The 14271-nt window shown below is 42.9% G+C and overlaps 2 protein-coding genes across 7 annotated transcripts in view; one reads left to right on the top strand and one right to left on the bottom strand.

The window, feature by feature from the left end:
- Positions 1–379: 379 nt before the first annotated feature.
- RPS27L (ribosomal protein S27 like) lies at positions 380–4785 on the bottom strand. Its single transcript, XM_084214107.1, has 4 exons — positions 4685–4785; positions 4325–4433; positions 1960–2070; positions 380–903 (listed from the first exon to the last, which is right to left on the bottom strand). The coding sequence occupies exons 1-4, from the start codon at positions 4688–4690 to the stop codon at positions 875–877; spliced, it is 255 nt and encodes an 84-aa protein (XP_084070233.1). The 5' UTR covers positions 4691–4785; the 3' UTR covers positions 380–874.
- An 8114-nt stretch (positions 4786–12899) lies between these two features.
- The window catches only part of RAB8B (RAB8B, member RAS oncogene family), a 29113-nt gene continuing 27741 nt past the window's right edge, over positions 12900–14271 (top strand). For all 6 annotated transcript variants that reach the window (XM_084214015.1, XM_084214016.1, XM_084214014.1 and 3 more), the window contains exon 1: positions 12900–13074. In XM_084214015.1, coding sequence (XP_084070141.1) covers positions 12951–13074 — 124 coding nt within the window. In that variant the 5' untranslated portion in view covers positions 12900–12950. The remainder of the gene's footprint in view (positions 13075–14271) is intronic.

The following is a 14271-nucleotide window of genomic DNA, read 5'->3' as shown; positions in this document are numbered from 1 at the left end:
AACTTGAGATACTATTTAATAAAATAAGATATAGCTAGGATTTTGTTTTAATATTTTCTCATGGTTAAAAACAACATCATTTTTACCAGACGTGGCTTTCAAAAACTAATTAAACCCTTTTCCTTCTTGCAAGAGGGCAATTCTTTAATGCCAGTATTTAATATTAACAATAGGCATGTTTGCTGTACTAGTGCCTAGATAGCATTCACACCTCCTAGTGTAGTTCCATGACTTACAATTGCTTATATGCCAGTTGCCTTCTCTATGCTGCAGGTTTTCAGTGCTTTGCAAAGGACTACTTTTGGGGATTTTTTTTTTGGATAGACATCTCAGTTTAGAATACCAAGTGCAGTCTTGAGACCAAATTAGCAGGAGGGAAAATCCATGCATTCCAGAGAAACAGCTGAACAGAGGTGAGTAACTTTTCATTTTTATTTATCACCATATTACCCAAGAGGGGGAAGGGACTACAGCAACATTGAAAGCAAATGAGCCATTTTAAATCTTATCTAGCTTTTGCAACCCTTGCAGTTATGGTAGCTGCAGTAATAAGATACACAAAATGCATTTTTAAAGCAGTTTCTGTAACTATATGTATTACACTGCTGTAGTTTATGATTAGCAAGGGGAAGGATGCAGGAAGTCCAAGGTTTTTACTGTTCAAACAAACTTATAAAAATAGAGCTCGGTTGTCTGCAAACTTACAGGAAGAACTTGCACTTCAGAACATTTATTGAAAAAGAGATTCCAGCAGATTAGTCAGCAGTAGCATGTAATTTGTACAAAATCAATCATAATTATGTTGTTGTAACAGGCATTTTTAAAATGGTAAGGCTTTCAGGAACACAGATCCAAAAATCACATGCTGAACTGTTCAGTGTTGTTTTCTTCTAAATGAACAGCCTGCAAAGAAATCACGTGAGTAGAGATATGAATAGTCCTTAAATTGTTAGACTGCCTTGAAAAATTGTCCATCTAATGTAAGTAGAAAAAATTGGATTAAATTTAAATTTCATGGACCATAAGAGGTGAAGATTTAGCACTGTAAGTCTTCTCTAGTTCAACCTGAACAACATGGCTGTCATGCAATTCATTTTAAAATAAGATTAAGGTGTACTATTTCTTTTCTTCCAGATGCATTTTAAAATTTGTCTACTGTTCCATCCTTTAGTGGTACAAACCCCAAACTGGAACAGCTGCTGGGTGTGTTGTTACCATTTCAACTGCTCAACAGCCTCACTTCAGGTATTCTGTCCTCATGTTTACCACCTCTGTGTAGTAGCACATTATATAAGCACTGCTATGTGTAATTTGTATACATGCTTACCTTTTGCCCTTTAAATAAGAAATTAATAAAATCTGTATTAATTTTTACATTTTTTTAAATCCTAAAGTGTTTCCAGTGCTTTTCACATACCCCAGAAATGGGGTGCACTCAAAGATAACTGCTATAACACCAGTATCTGTATATACATTATTGGTGGTTGTTTGTTCCCTTATAATTTATATGAAACACATTTTCTCTGAGCCAGGGAACTGCTTTACAGTAGGGGCTGTTTAAAAACAAACAGGCAAGCCATTAGTGACTAGCAGTGGCACAGAATTACTTTAGCCTGGCAAAAGTACCCTACTCCTTTGATGGTGCTTTTTAACACTTTAAACCAAGCTCAGAGTTAAACAGCAGTATTCACTACACAAGCTGAAGGGAATGACAAGTCACCTAAAATGAAGTGTGTTTGATGACAATGTAGGTGTTTAGCTGCCTGGCAGATCTGTATAGCCATTTAAAAACAAATAATCTGAAGAAAAATTCACAATTCTGGGCCTATTATCAATGTTTCTACTAGCCAGCTCTAAGCAATTTGCAAAATCAGCGTTCCAGTGTCAGTTTCCAAAATTCAAGCTAAAATATTTGCATGCTATAGAACGCATATTTGGGTTGTGGAACATTGCCCTTACCTTCTGTGAGCCTGGCTTTGCCCCCAGTTGGCTGACACAGGACAGTTGAGCATCCTACACACAGAACTACTGTTTGAGCATGGCTGAAGACAGTGGTGATCTTGTAGCATCCTGAAAAACAACATTATGAAACTTTCCACTGGGTATTTCTAGCATCATTTTTTAATGTGGTAATTGAATCAGGTACTCTAAATACACTTGTCCAAAATGCATCTATATTTCCTTACACAACACACCAAGCCAAACTGAGCAAGCCATTGTTGTGTTCTGAAGTGCTTGCCTTTACTTACATGCATAGAAAAGCAAGTTAGGTAACAGAAACTGGTTTGATTCCCATATGAAAATCAACAGACCCTGCTGGCTGACAAGCCCTAATTTGCCTATCACATCTCCTGTAAAGAAGTTCAGCAGTTCCAGATTAGCCTCCTCTGCTGAACAGAGGAACCCATGGAGCTGGAGAAATATTTAACTTGTAACAGTAGAACACTGCTGTTGACAAAGTCTGAAAGCTGGGAATACAAACACTGCAGTTCCAACCCGTGTTTGCTTTCTGTTTAATAATTGGTACATGTAAGGCTTGGTTACATCCTATAAAACTAATATAACATTTAAATGGAAAGACTTGCACAAAAAAATTTCACTAATTCCCTATGTAATGCTTTTGTCTACAACTCATAAATTTTATGACTTAAGAAAGGATGAGATCACTCTTACATGGCTTAGAAATGGGATTTTGACTGCTTTTCCAACTTTTTCCCCTGAAAAGTATTTTTAATTAGCCAAGAAGTATTTTTGGAGGGCGAAAACTGTAAAGGATTTAATCTGGATGTGGATATACAAAATAAATAGGTAAAGGTGAGCAGAGATTGCATTTTCAGCACATGTGGATCAGAAAGCTAAGACAGACTATATGTTGTAAGCAGGGTCCTGTGACAAAAGGTCTGCTTGGTAGGGAGAAGTGCTATTAGACAGAATAACAGATCTCTGTTTAAATCACACAGAGCAACTGTACAAATCTTTGTGAAAAACTGCTAACAGCTAAAATTTAATCACAGCAAATTCTGGTTTTCCCCTACTGAAGATGAACTTCCACGTTGATGAGTTTTTAATGTTTGTGGGTTGGCAGGGAAATGAGCCCAACCCATTTGAGTAACTAGGTAGGAACTTGCAATTCCACTGACCTGGGGACACATAAGGCCATCTGCTATTTTCAATGCCTTGTGCATAGGATTCTATCATTACTGAAGCTCTCCTGCTTTGCTCTATATAGCCCTCAAACACAAAAAACAATTAGCCCAACAATAATGAAGATAACCTATGGCCTATGTTGACAATAACTGTATCACAGTGTATGCATTCATGCATACTGGTTTGAAGAAAGTGTAAAAAAAACCAAAAAAACCCAGAGGCTTAGCCTTCAACCCTGTATTTGTTTGAAAGCAACCACAGTTTACTTTCAAGTTGTTGAAATTAATTTACCTCACTTTCAGATGGAATATGGCTCAGAGCTTCTTAGAAAACTAGGTTACTAAGAAAGAATAAGATCAGAAAACCTGAGTACATCAACAATTCCCTGGTTCTAAGTCAGGAAGATCACTATTTTAAGTGTTTTCTTACTGCTAGAATCTTCTTATGCTGTAGCAGAGGCTAGGAGGTTACCACACTGGGCAATATGGATGTAACTGTGCTGAATATAGAGCATATTCCTGTCATAGTGCTACAAAATCCCATAGTTTAGCTTATAAAAGAGAAGTTGATTATACAGATGTCTCTGAGCTAAAGTAATGAAGATCTGTGAAAAGTGGACACAGACAACACCTTATAACCCTTGTATATGAGCTAGATGGCAGCTTAGTTCTTAACAGCACATGCAAAAAAGCCAGTGCTGTATGTTTTACTTTTACATATATGTGCAGTATCCCTGCACATATTCTTGTCAAAAGTTTTTCCCGTTGCTCTTCCAGAATTAACTTACAAAAGGAGGAAAACAATGTTGGCTTCTGTTTGAAACTTGTGCTATGGATACTTTAAGGCATCCAGTTGACCTCACTTTTTATACATGCAAACCCGGGGGGGTTGGGTTTTTCCCCTACTACCAGGGGTTTTATAAAGGAAAAAACCCAACTAAAGAACTTATGCCAGAGCCTCCAGAAAAGAAGTGTCTGATTGTTTACATCAACTTTTTTCCAAAGATGGAAAACACTTTTATCGTTAAAAAATCCAAAGCAATATACAGACCTATTTCTCGACAGAATAGATAAACCAAACTCAGATAAGAAATAATAATCAACCGTTATATGAAGTTGAACAGTATGCAAAATTATTTTTGTTCCTTCCATAAGGCATGAACATTTTAAATATTTACCTGGACATTTTACATCCATAAAGTAGGAGTTTGGGCTCTGCACGAGACGTTTCTTTTTGTGCTTCCTCTTCTCATCCTCTAAGGAAGGATGCACCAGGTCTTTTGCCAGCTGGGTGGGGCAAGAGGAAAAGCGCACTGCGCGTTACGCGGGAGCCGGGCCGGCGCCCCGGGGCTGCCCCGAGCGCGGCCGCAGCCGAGCCCCGCCAGGGCCGGGGCCGGGCCCGCCGGGGCCTTTGCGGCTCCCGGGAACAGCGGGGAGCCCGAGCGGCCGCAGCGACCGAGCACGGCCGCGGCCGCTCCGTCACCCCCCGCCCCGCAAGGTCCCCACGGGCACGGTGCAGCGGACCGTAAACAACTCACAGGCATGTCCGCCGCCGGGCCGGGCTGAGCCGCCCCTCTGCGCGCTCCGCGCCGCCGCCGCGCCTGTGCCGAGCGCCGGGGGCGGGACCGCAGCGCTGCAAAACAGCCGCACGTGTGCTCCGCACGGCGATCCGTGACACTGCCCTTTCGGGCTGTAAACGGCCTTTAGAGCTGCACCGGCTTCACGCTAGATACTGACTGAATCAACACTTACGTGGCACAGAATCGTAGAATTGTTAGGGTTGGAAGGCACCTCTGGAGATCATCCAGGCAGCGTCACCTAGAGCAGGTGACACAGGAAGGCGTCCAGGTGGGTTTGGAATGTCTCCAGAGAGGGAGGTTCCACAATCTCCCTGGGCAGCTGTTCCAGCGCTCTGCCACCCCACACAGAAGTTCTTCCTCATGCTGAGATGAAACTTTTTGTGGTTTAGTTTATGGCTATTGCTCCTCGTCAATCGCTGGGCACCACTGAAAAAAGTCTGGCACAATCCTCTTGGCACTTGCCTTGAAGATATTCATATGCATTCATTAGATCCCCTCTCAGTCTTCCCTTCTCTAGTCTAAACTGGCCCAGCTCCTGCTGTCTTTCCTCATAACAGGGATGCTCCAGACTCCTCATCACCTTTGTGGGCCTCTACAGGACCCTCTACCTGTCTTTCTTTTCCTGAGGGACCCAGAACTGAACATATGTTTGTTGTTTCTTAGTAAATCATACATTGCATGAAGTTGTACCCGTGAACATATTCTTTTGTAGTTTCCCACCCCAGTCAAAAAGAAAAAGGCAGAAGAATTTCTGTTAGTTATCATTCACATTCATGTGCTTAAATCAATTTAGAGAATTTATGAGACATAAACATATTGCAGATGCTGGAAATTTAAAAAAAAAAAATTTTTTTGGTAACAAGCTGAGTGTTTTGTCTGTAAATCAGTAATCAGAAATGTAATCTGTAAAGTCACGTGTATTTATCCTGGAACATTTAAAAGTGTAGTTCAATAGAAATCCTCCTGGTGGCACAACAGACCTTACAAAAATCACTTGATATGATATCTTCCCAAAAGTCCAACGGGAATGTGTCAGGACACTGCCTTTCTGAGAGGGAAGTGATGCATTTAGCAAAACTTATTAGAAAAGTTTGCCATGAGCACAAGTGAGGATGTAATTTCATAGAGGTATATCATTCTAGTAATATTCTCAGGGCTGGGCTTGGTCTCTCCAGTGCTATAACAACTTTCAAAATACTTTCCACCCCAAACTCTTACATTATTCTGCCAGAATAGCCCCATGTGTTGCAGTGCTCCAAGCCATTATATTAGTTTTCCTCTTCTCACTGTCCCAGCCCTGTAACGCTGTGTTAGCACTTTTCCCTTATGTGGTGATGTGGTGATGACACACAGATAGAGGTATTTTGGAAGTATTTCATGTTGTATCAGGGGGAATTTAATAGGAAAGGCTCTGACTCATACTTTCCTTTGCATGCTATCTTGTGAATCTAAGAACATAAACCAGTTACCAGCACAGAGTCAGTTCTTGTGTTTTAAGCTGTTCCTACTACCCTGTCCTTTTCAGATACATTTACTTATGTGCAAGCAGAATGGAAAGAGGATAATTGCTTAAGGCTTTTGATTTAGTATCTGCAGTAGAGTTATGTTTTTCTGTTCAGTAAAATACCTTCACCATGTATAAAGCACCATTTACTTACAATAAAATAGAACTTCTGAAGTGCCATCCTTCACCTCTTCCTCCTAGCTTTCCCTTAGAGCTCTTTCCTGCAAAGAGCCTCTGGTGCCTGAGGAAGACTTTAGAGCCACATTAGAAATTGGCTTCCATGGAAGGAAGGGCACACAGGATGATCTGAAAACAGGATGTGTTTTGGACACATTCCTCTGGTTCTCTATTTTGGTTTTGCTTGTAGATTCATTTCCTTTTTGTAACAACTTGTAGTTCAGTGACCTGCTGTATGAGTAAATTCTAATGGATTACCTTTAATCTCACAATTTAAGCTTTTCATGAAGTGTACTCTTAAGAAAACAGAAATGCAGCTCTGAGTTGAAGTGTCAGTTAGCAAGGAGAGAAATTCTGTCTGTACAACAGAGGTTTGGCCTACTGAGACGCAGATAGATTCAGGTCTAAGAGAACAACTTCCTCTTTCCAGCCTTCTCCCAGCAAGCAAGGACTTTGATCTCATTTTAGAAAAGAAACGAAAAAAAAAAAAAAGAAAAAGAAGAAGAAACTTTGTCTGTTTGCTAGAATGACAACAGAAAAATTCCAAAAGCTGATCTGGAAATGTTTTAAAACAACATAATGACAGTTGGGTTTTCTCCTGCCTTGCGAGTGTCAGTCTCAGGACATACATTGTGGTGGGTTCCTGCTGGGCTGGGACAGCCTACAAACCCTCACTGTGATGAGCACCTGCTGCCCCTGGTACTGTTTTTTCTGCTCCTTTTGTGGTCTTCTGCACCTGAATTTGGGTAGCTCCTTAGGATTTGCTCTCTGACAGCTTTTGGGAGGTTTTACTACAGAACTCTGTATGAACTGCCTGTGGTCACTGACAAAGTGTGTAATGACTGATTTTAAAAACCTAAATTCACCCTACTAATGCTTATAGTGGTTGTCTAGAATACTAAAATGGGGGTGGGTATCTCGGTAATACTATTGTTAAGAGCATTTAGATTTCTTTTTGCTAACCACCTTTAAGCTGCACTCAAAATAAGTTCACTTTGAGTTTGATCCAGAATGTGGCCTGTCTGTGATTTTGCCTATACTGTAAAATTAGTTTTAATTTATTGTAAACTAATGGTGTAAACTGTGGCATGTAATAATTTGGTTTAAATATGCTTGTGCTCAGGTAGTTTAGATTAGCAGTGGAAACTGAAGAAACTCCACTCTTAGCGCTACTGTAATAGCAAAATTGAAATGAATGGATTTTACAGGTAAGAATCTTACACTGTTCTTTCCTTCTGGAATTGAACTGTACATACTTTGTGTAATTTTTTTCCCAATAATGACTTCATTTGATCTCTTCTACATAAAGTTCTGCAGTATATACACATGAAAAATACATTTAGATCACTATAGCAAAGGAGATTACTGTTCTTTTTACATTAAACAAATGCATTGATCTTAAAACTAGGACTTAAAAGCAGGACATATCAACCTATCAAATGCAGTAAGGCAAAGTGTAGAATGAGCATAGAAGTATCCACCTTCTAGTGAAATAAGTGAAAGACTTATTTACTGGGAACAGGTAATAAAGGACTTTTTTTAAAGGAGTGCCACATGATGGTTATCTACAGTAATGAATTCCAGAGGCACCTGCCAAAGTCATAGTTGTTAGAGATATGCATTGAAAATATTATTATATTGGGTTGCAGAGTTCAAAAGCTAAGGAGCAAAGCTCATGTTAATGACCTGTGGTTAGGTGGCATTCAGGGCAGGACTGCCTCATGAGATTATTGTTGGTAGGACCTGGACCTGTTGATTCCAGTTAGTGCCAAAATTACAGGATCTTACTTCTACCAACGTGTTTTAAACTCTCTTGTTTTTTTAAAACCTTGTACTTATGCAATTAAGATGAAGAATTTTCTACAGTTTTGTGTGTATTTAGAAGAGCTTCATTGAAAACAGGTTATCACACAGTTGTCTTTTCACCTAACCAGTCTCACCTTTGAACTAAAGGGGAGAAAAGGATATTTGAAAGCTAGAAGTAATGATGTCTATCATTTGAGAAATTAAAAATGAGAGTAGGTATGAAGCAGCAATATAATCTGGGTTTTTTTCTTTAAAATGTAGGTGTTGGTAAACAAGTGTTTTCTGGCTTTTTTAATGTATATGTAAAGATTTTTGAACTTAGTGCATCTGAGTAGAGGTCATCATTACCCTTTGCTGTTCCTATTAGCTCTTTTCTTGACCTAAGGTCTTTAGCAGATGCACTTTACCTACACCCCAGTGACTAATGGAATTCTGCCATGCCTTGATTAGGACTCACCTGTTTATTGGATGAACTTGAACTATGGTACTGATCTTCTTTTATGACCAGATGACCTGCCTAGTGGGTGAGGGAAAGGCTGTGCAGTCTGCCTGGCCTTCAGTAAGCCTTTGGCACTGCCTCCCACAGCAGTGTCCTGGAGAAGCTGGCAGCCATGGCTTGGACAGATGCACTCTTGCTGGGTTAAAAACTGTCTGGATGTCTGGGCCCAGAGCATGGTGCTGAATGGTGCCACATCCAGTTGGGACCAGTCACTAGGGGTGTTTCCCAGGGATGAGTACTGGGCCCAGTCCTTTTTGAGGTCTTTATTGATGATGTGGGTGACAGGATTGAGAGCACCCTTAGGAATTTCACGGGTGACAAAAAGTTGGATGGGAGTGTTGATCTGCTGGAGGACAAAAAGGCTCTGCAGAGGGATCAGGACAGGCTGGATCTGGGTGCCAAGACCAGCCATATGAAGTTCAGCAAGGCCAAGTGCTGGGTCCTGTCCCTAGGTCACAACAACGCCCTGCAGCACTACAGGCTGGGGCAGAGGGGCTGGAAAGCTGCCCAGCAGCAAAGAACCTGGAGTGCCTGGTGACAGGGGCTCAACATGAGCCCAGGTAGCCAAAAAGGCCAATGGCACTGGGCTGTACCAGCAATGGTGTGTCCACCAGGACCAGGGCAGTGACCATGGTCATGTGCTGGGGTGTGGAGAGCCAGGGCACTGGGAATATTTCTCTGTCTGCTCTGGGGTGCCCTGACCCCAGGGGAGCGCTGACTTTGACCCTCATTCATGGAGAAAGTTTCCCAGACTTCAAGATAGACTGGAATCCACAAAAGTGTGAAATAGGTTATAGAGAGCAGTGTAGGTGTGTCACTTGGTGAGGAATTGAGGGTTTGGGATTTTCAGTGTGTTGTGGATGGAAGCAAGGTGGAGGGCACAGGGTGTCACCCTGGGTTTCTTCTTCATGCTTCTTCCTTCTTCTTCTTGAGTTTGGGTGGCATTTTGTAATTGGGCAGAAAAGTCCTCATTGTAGGCTCTGTGGGATCAGTTATTGGGTTAAAAGGGAAAATAAATAGGTGTCAGTTCTTGATTGGATAGTTTAGTCTTTAAAGACCTTGTAACAAGAGATTGTTGGCCACTTTGTGCCTTCTAATGAAAAGCTGCCCAACTCACAGTAGTGAGACCGTTTTACTGATAAGAAATAATAAACATTTGACTCTGAACACGAATTACTGTCTCAAGTGTCTTCAATCCAGACCCAGAAAGACCAATGACTGGTACCCCCACAGTGGGGGGCACATCCAGTGGGCTCCTCAATTCAGGAGAGACACAGAAGTGCTGGAGTGAGTCCAAAGCAGGACAACAGAGCTGGGAAGGGTCTGGAACACAAGTCTGATGAGGAACAGGTCAGGGAGCTGGGGGTGTTTAGCCTGGAGAAAAGGAGGCCCAGGGGTGAACTTAGCACTACTGAAAGGAGGGTGTAGTTGGGTGGGGATCAGGTTCTTCTCCCGGGGAACAAGTGACAGGCTGAGAGGGCATAGCCTCAAGCTGCTCCAGGGCAGGTTTAGGTTGGACATTGGGAAGAATTTCTTCACAGAAACATGATTAGACGTTCGAATGGGCTGCCCAGGGAGGTGACAGAGTCATTATCCCTGGAAGTTTTCAGAGAAGGACTGGAGATGGAGCTTTGTGCTCTGGCTTAGTTGACAAGGTGGTATTTGGTCAAGGATTAGACTCTATGATCTCAGAGGTCTTTTCAAACCTTAATGATTCTGTGATTCTATTCAGGCAAAATGGTAGGGTAGTAATTTAGGGATTGTAAAGGATTTTTAAATTCTGCTTTTTTGAAATGTACAAAACAGAATCAAACTGTTACAGTCCCATCTGCTTTTACATAGTGACAAAAGATAAACCACAGTTTCAAATCTGTTCTACTTCCTACATGTGCAGTGTTCCCCTCAGAGTTTCTCCCATGCCAGAAAAGAAAAGAATTGTTGATCTATTTGACTGTAATGCAATATAAACCAAATGTTAACTTTTCCAATTTGGTGCAATAACAAAGACTGAGTTCCAAAGTGTTTTCATGGCACAGGTATCATAGAGGTGTGGCTATTGAACCTTAACAGCTTTGATAGTACTCCTCAAAGTTTTATTAACCTATTACAAGGCATACAATTGAACAATTACAGTTTTTTTCATATTCTAGAAAATAAGATTTGCAACTTAATTTTTATATCTTGTTTTTGAAGTTCATGGTTAAGCAAACATCTGTCCCTTGAATGTGGCAAACTGGCACTTTTCCAAATCAGAACAGAACGCACCATCGCAAAGCACCAGTGTAATTGAAGAGGGAAGTAATTTGCATTATTTTTATATAAAAATACTCTTGAGTAACAGATGGTGATCACAAACATATTGCTCCAGAGACATATGAAAGCCTACGTGCTCCATAAAACTCGAGAGTGAATATTAACCCCCAAATTCTCTCTTCAGTGCTGAAATGTGTTTGTGTAGTCATCTTCAGCACGGCCATAATTACCGTGCACAGCAACTCATGTCTCTGAAAGTACAGCTTCAGGAAAATATTTCAGAGACATTTTCATTTGCAGTTTCCTATAATCCAATTATTCATGTTAGACTGAAGTAATTAACCAATTTGGTCTGACTGCTTCGGTGCCAGGTTGCCATTATAATTTATAAACTCAATTATTGTAATAAGTAGTGTGACAACTCATTTTAACATTTAAACAGGCCGACTGCTAATTATACAGTATAAAAATGATCCAAGCAGCCATGTTTCCAAATTCTGGTCTGAACTAGGCACAGGTCCTCAGGTGTGTTAAAAATAAAAAAGAATTGGCAATTCCCCCCATCCTTGATTTGCAACTTTCATTCTCCTCTCAGATGATATCCTGGTCTTTCAGAGGTCTCAACCAAACAATTATTTTAAATAAGTATTTTTTTCCACTTGAATTATGATGAAGCACATAAATGTATAGATATAAAATTAGATTTTGATCCAATTAACTGGAAATTAGATTAGCATTCATGACAAGCCCTTGCTGAATTCAACTTGTACAGAGTTTTACATCACATCTGTCAATGGACTTTTCATGATCTCAGCTGGGACTACCACCAAACTGAGACCCTTAATGGGGAAAATTTGGATAATTTATAACTAGGTGTAGAATACCTTTTGCTTTTTCAAGGCCTATAATGGCTGAAGGGATTTGTTTGGCGTGATTTCTCAGTGCACAAATACAGCAGTAGCCAGGCATTAGACTAGCTCGATCCTATTTCACCCCATCAAATTGTTGTTTAAGGTCATGAGGTGATTTTTTGTGTGCTTGAAGAAGGCTAACTACGTACAAGAGAGCTTTAATATTCAAAAGTAATTTTGTTTGATTGCCAAGTTTATACACATACAAGGAAAAAAACCACCCAAAAGTGAAAAAAGACCATTTACAGTAGGTTGGTTATAACTAATAGGAACTTTAATGAATGATTTGGGGAAATCTTTTTTCTACTTTTGCTAAGAGGGAACTGAGAACTGTTTTAGTGATTTATAGTGTTAGAGAGTTCTGTTTATAGCTTGTCTGAAGGCTACAATTTTTAGATTAAATTAAAGCAGTAAGTCCTCGTTGTCATTTTGAAGTGTTTCCGTATTGCTATTTATTTTTATAGTGCCTTGTGACATCCTGTGGGGAACACGCTATAATGAATAAATAATGAGGCTGCCTCACACCAAGAGATTATTAGTGGAAAAAAGGGAAAAGCGTTTCAACTGTTCTAGAGTAGATCTCTTGTTGTAGAATACCCCCGTTTGCAGTGTTACGTGAGATAGCATGAAGATAATTTTTCTGTTGTGCGCACAAGTTTCTTTCGGAGTTGACATGCCCAGGGCAACATGTAAACTTCTGAGGTCACACCTTAGACTCACTCACTGGTGACGTGAGAGCGTTATACCATTATTTACCTTGAACAAAGCTTTAACTTAACACATAGCTACATGACTCTGCTTACAACTCCTGCTAGGTTCGAGCGAGAATTGAGCCCCGTGGGATCGCCCCGAGCCGCTCTCGGCGAGCGCCGGGCCCGCGGACCTCAGCCCCCGTCGGGCCCGGCGGTTCCGGCCGTGACGCGCCCGCGGCACCGCCTCCCTCCCTCCGCCCGGCCCCGCTTCCCTTCCTCCCCTTCCCTTCCTTCCCCTCCCTCCCTCCCGCCGGAGTCCCGCCCTCCTTCCGTCCCGCGTTCGCCCCCTCCTGCTGCGGCGGCGAGCCGAGCCCAGGCGAAGATGGCGAAGACTTACGACTATCTGTTCAAGCTGCTGCTGATCGGGGACTCGGGCGTGGGCAAGACCTGCCTGCTCTTCCGCTTCAGCGAGGACGCCTTCAACACCACCTTCATCTCCACCATCGGTGAGGGGCCGCGCCCGCGGCCGGGCGCCGCCATCCCGGCGGGAGAGGGGTCCTGCCCGGGGCCGAGCGGGGAAGGAGGGAGGGAAGGGCCGGGGGCACCGCCCGTGTCGGGGCCGCGGTCGGGCCGTGCCGGGCCCCGTGCGGGACCGGGGGCCGGAGGCAGCGCTAGCCCAGCGCGGCAGCGCTCGGGAGGGATTGTCCGGCGGGGGAAGGTGCCGCGGCCCTGGCGGGGCCCGCAGGGTGCGATCCGCTCCTGCAGCGGCCCCGAGCGCTGCCGTGCCCGCCGCAGCAACAGTTGGGCCGGGCCGGGCCGGCCGTGCTGCCGCCGCTGTGGTTCCGCGCACGGAGCCCGCAGCCCCCGGCCGGGGCGAGGGGAGCCCGCAGCCCCCGGCCGGGGCGAGGGGAGCCCGCAGCCCCCGGCCGGGGCGAGGGGAGCCCGCAGCGCTGCCGGCCTCGGGCAGAACCGCGGCTTCTTGGGCTCTCCGGTGTGGGGCGTCTCGTGTTTAGGTGCAAACGTTCAGAAAGTGGTGAAGGGTTGCTGGAGCTGCCTGGGGCTCGTGACGAGCTGCATGGTGGCAGTGGCTGAACGCTCTGGGCAGGTGGTTCGACTCTCAGTTCTTCCCTCCACACTCATGATGCATGTGTGTACTCACGGTTTGGAGATTTGGAGTAGTCGCATTCGAGCTCCTCAGTTGGCTATAGAAGCCCTTTAGCGACTAGGTGGGGGAGCCTCCTCGACAAATGTCGAGTTTTGTCCTATATTTGGTTGTGAAAACGGGTTTGTTTCTAAGCTTCACTAACCTTTTTTAATGGCAATGAAGTGTGATATATCAAAACAGGTGGTTGTGACTTATATTTTTGTAAGATTCGTCAGTTTCAAAATACTCTGCTGAAATAAACATAAGCAAAATGTTCGCGGCCTTCATTGAGATAGAAGTGGAACTACAGTGTGGCATGACATGAGATTTATGTTCAGGTACTTGTAGCTGAGGTCACTTTTAAAGTGAAGTACACTGTTTTGGGGATGATGGGGAAAAGTGCAGTGCAGGTTACTAGTATTTAGGAGGGCAAAACTAATGCTGACTTAAAAAAAATAGCACTAAACGAATTAGTAGACTCTCTTGAAAAGAAATTGCTTTAAAGATAAGGTGAAATAGTGTGTAACTTGTTTTATGTTGCCCTAATGCCCTGTCCTTT

Source organism: Fringilla coelebs, assembly GCF_963513975.1.
Source record: "Fringilla coelebs genome assembly, chromosome: 12".
In the NCBI taxonomy this organism is placed as follows: domain Eukaryota; kingdom Metazoa; phylum Chordata; class Aves; order Passeriformes; family Fringillidae; genus Fringilla; species Fringilla coelebs.
This window is presented reverse-complemented; position numbering and strand designations above follow the sequence as displayed.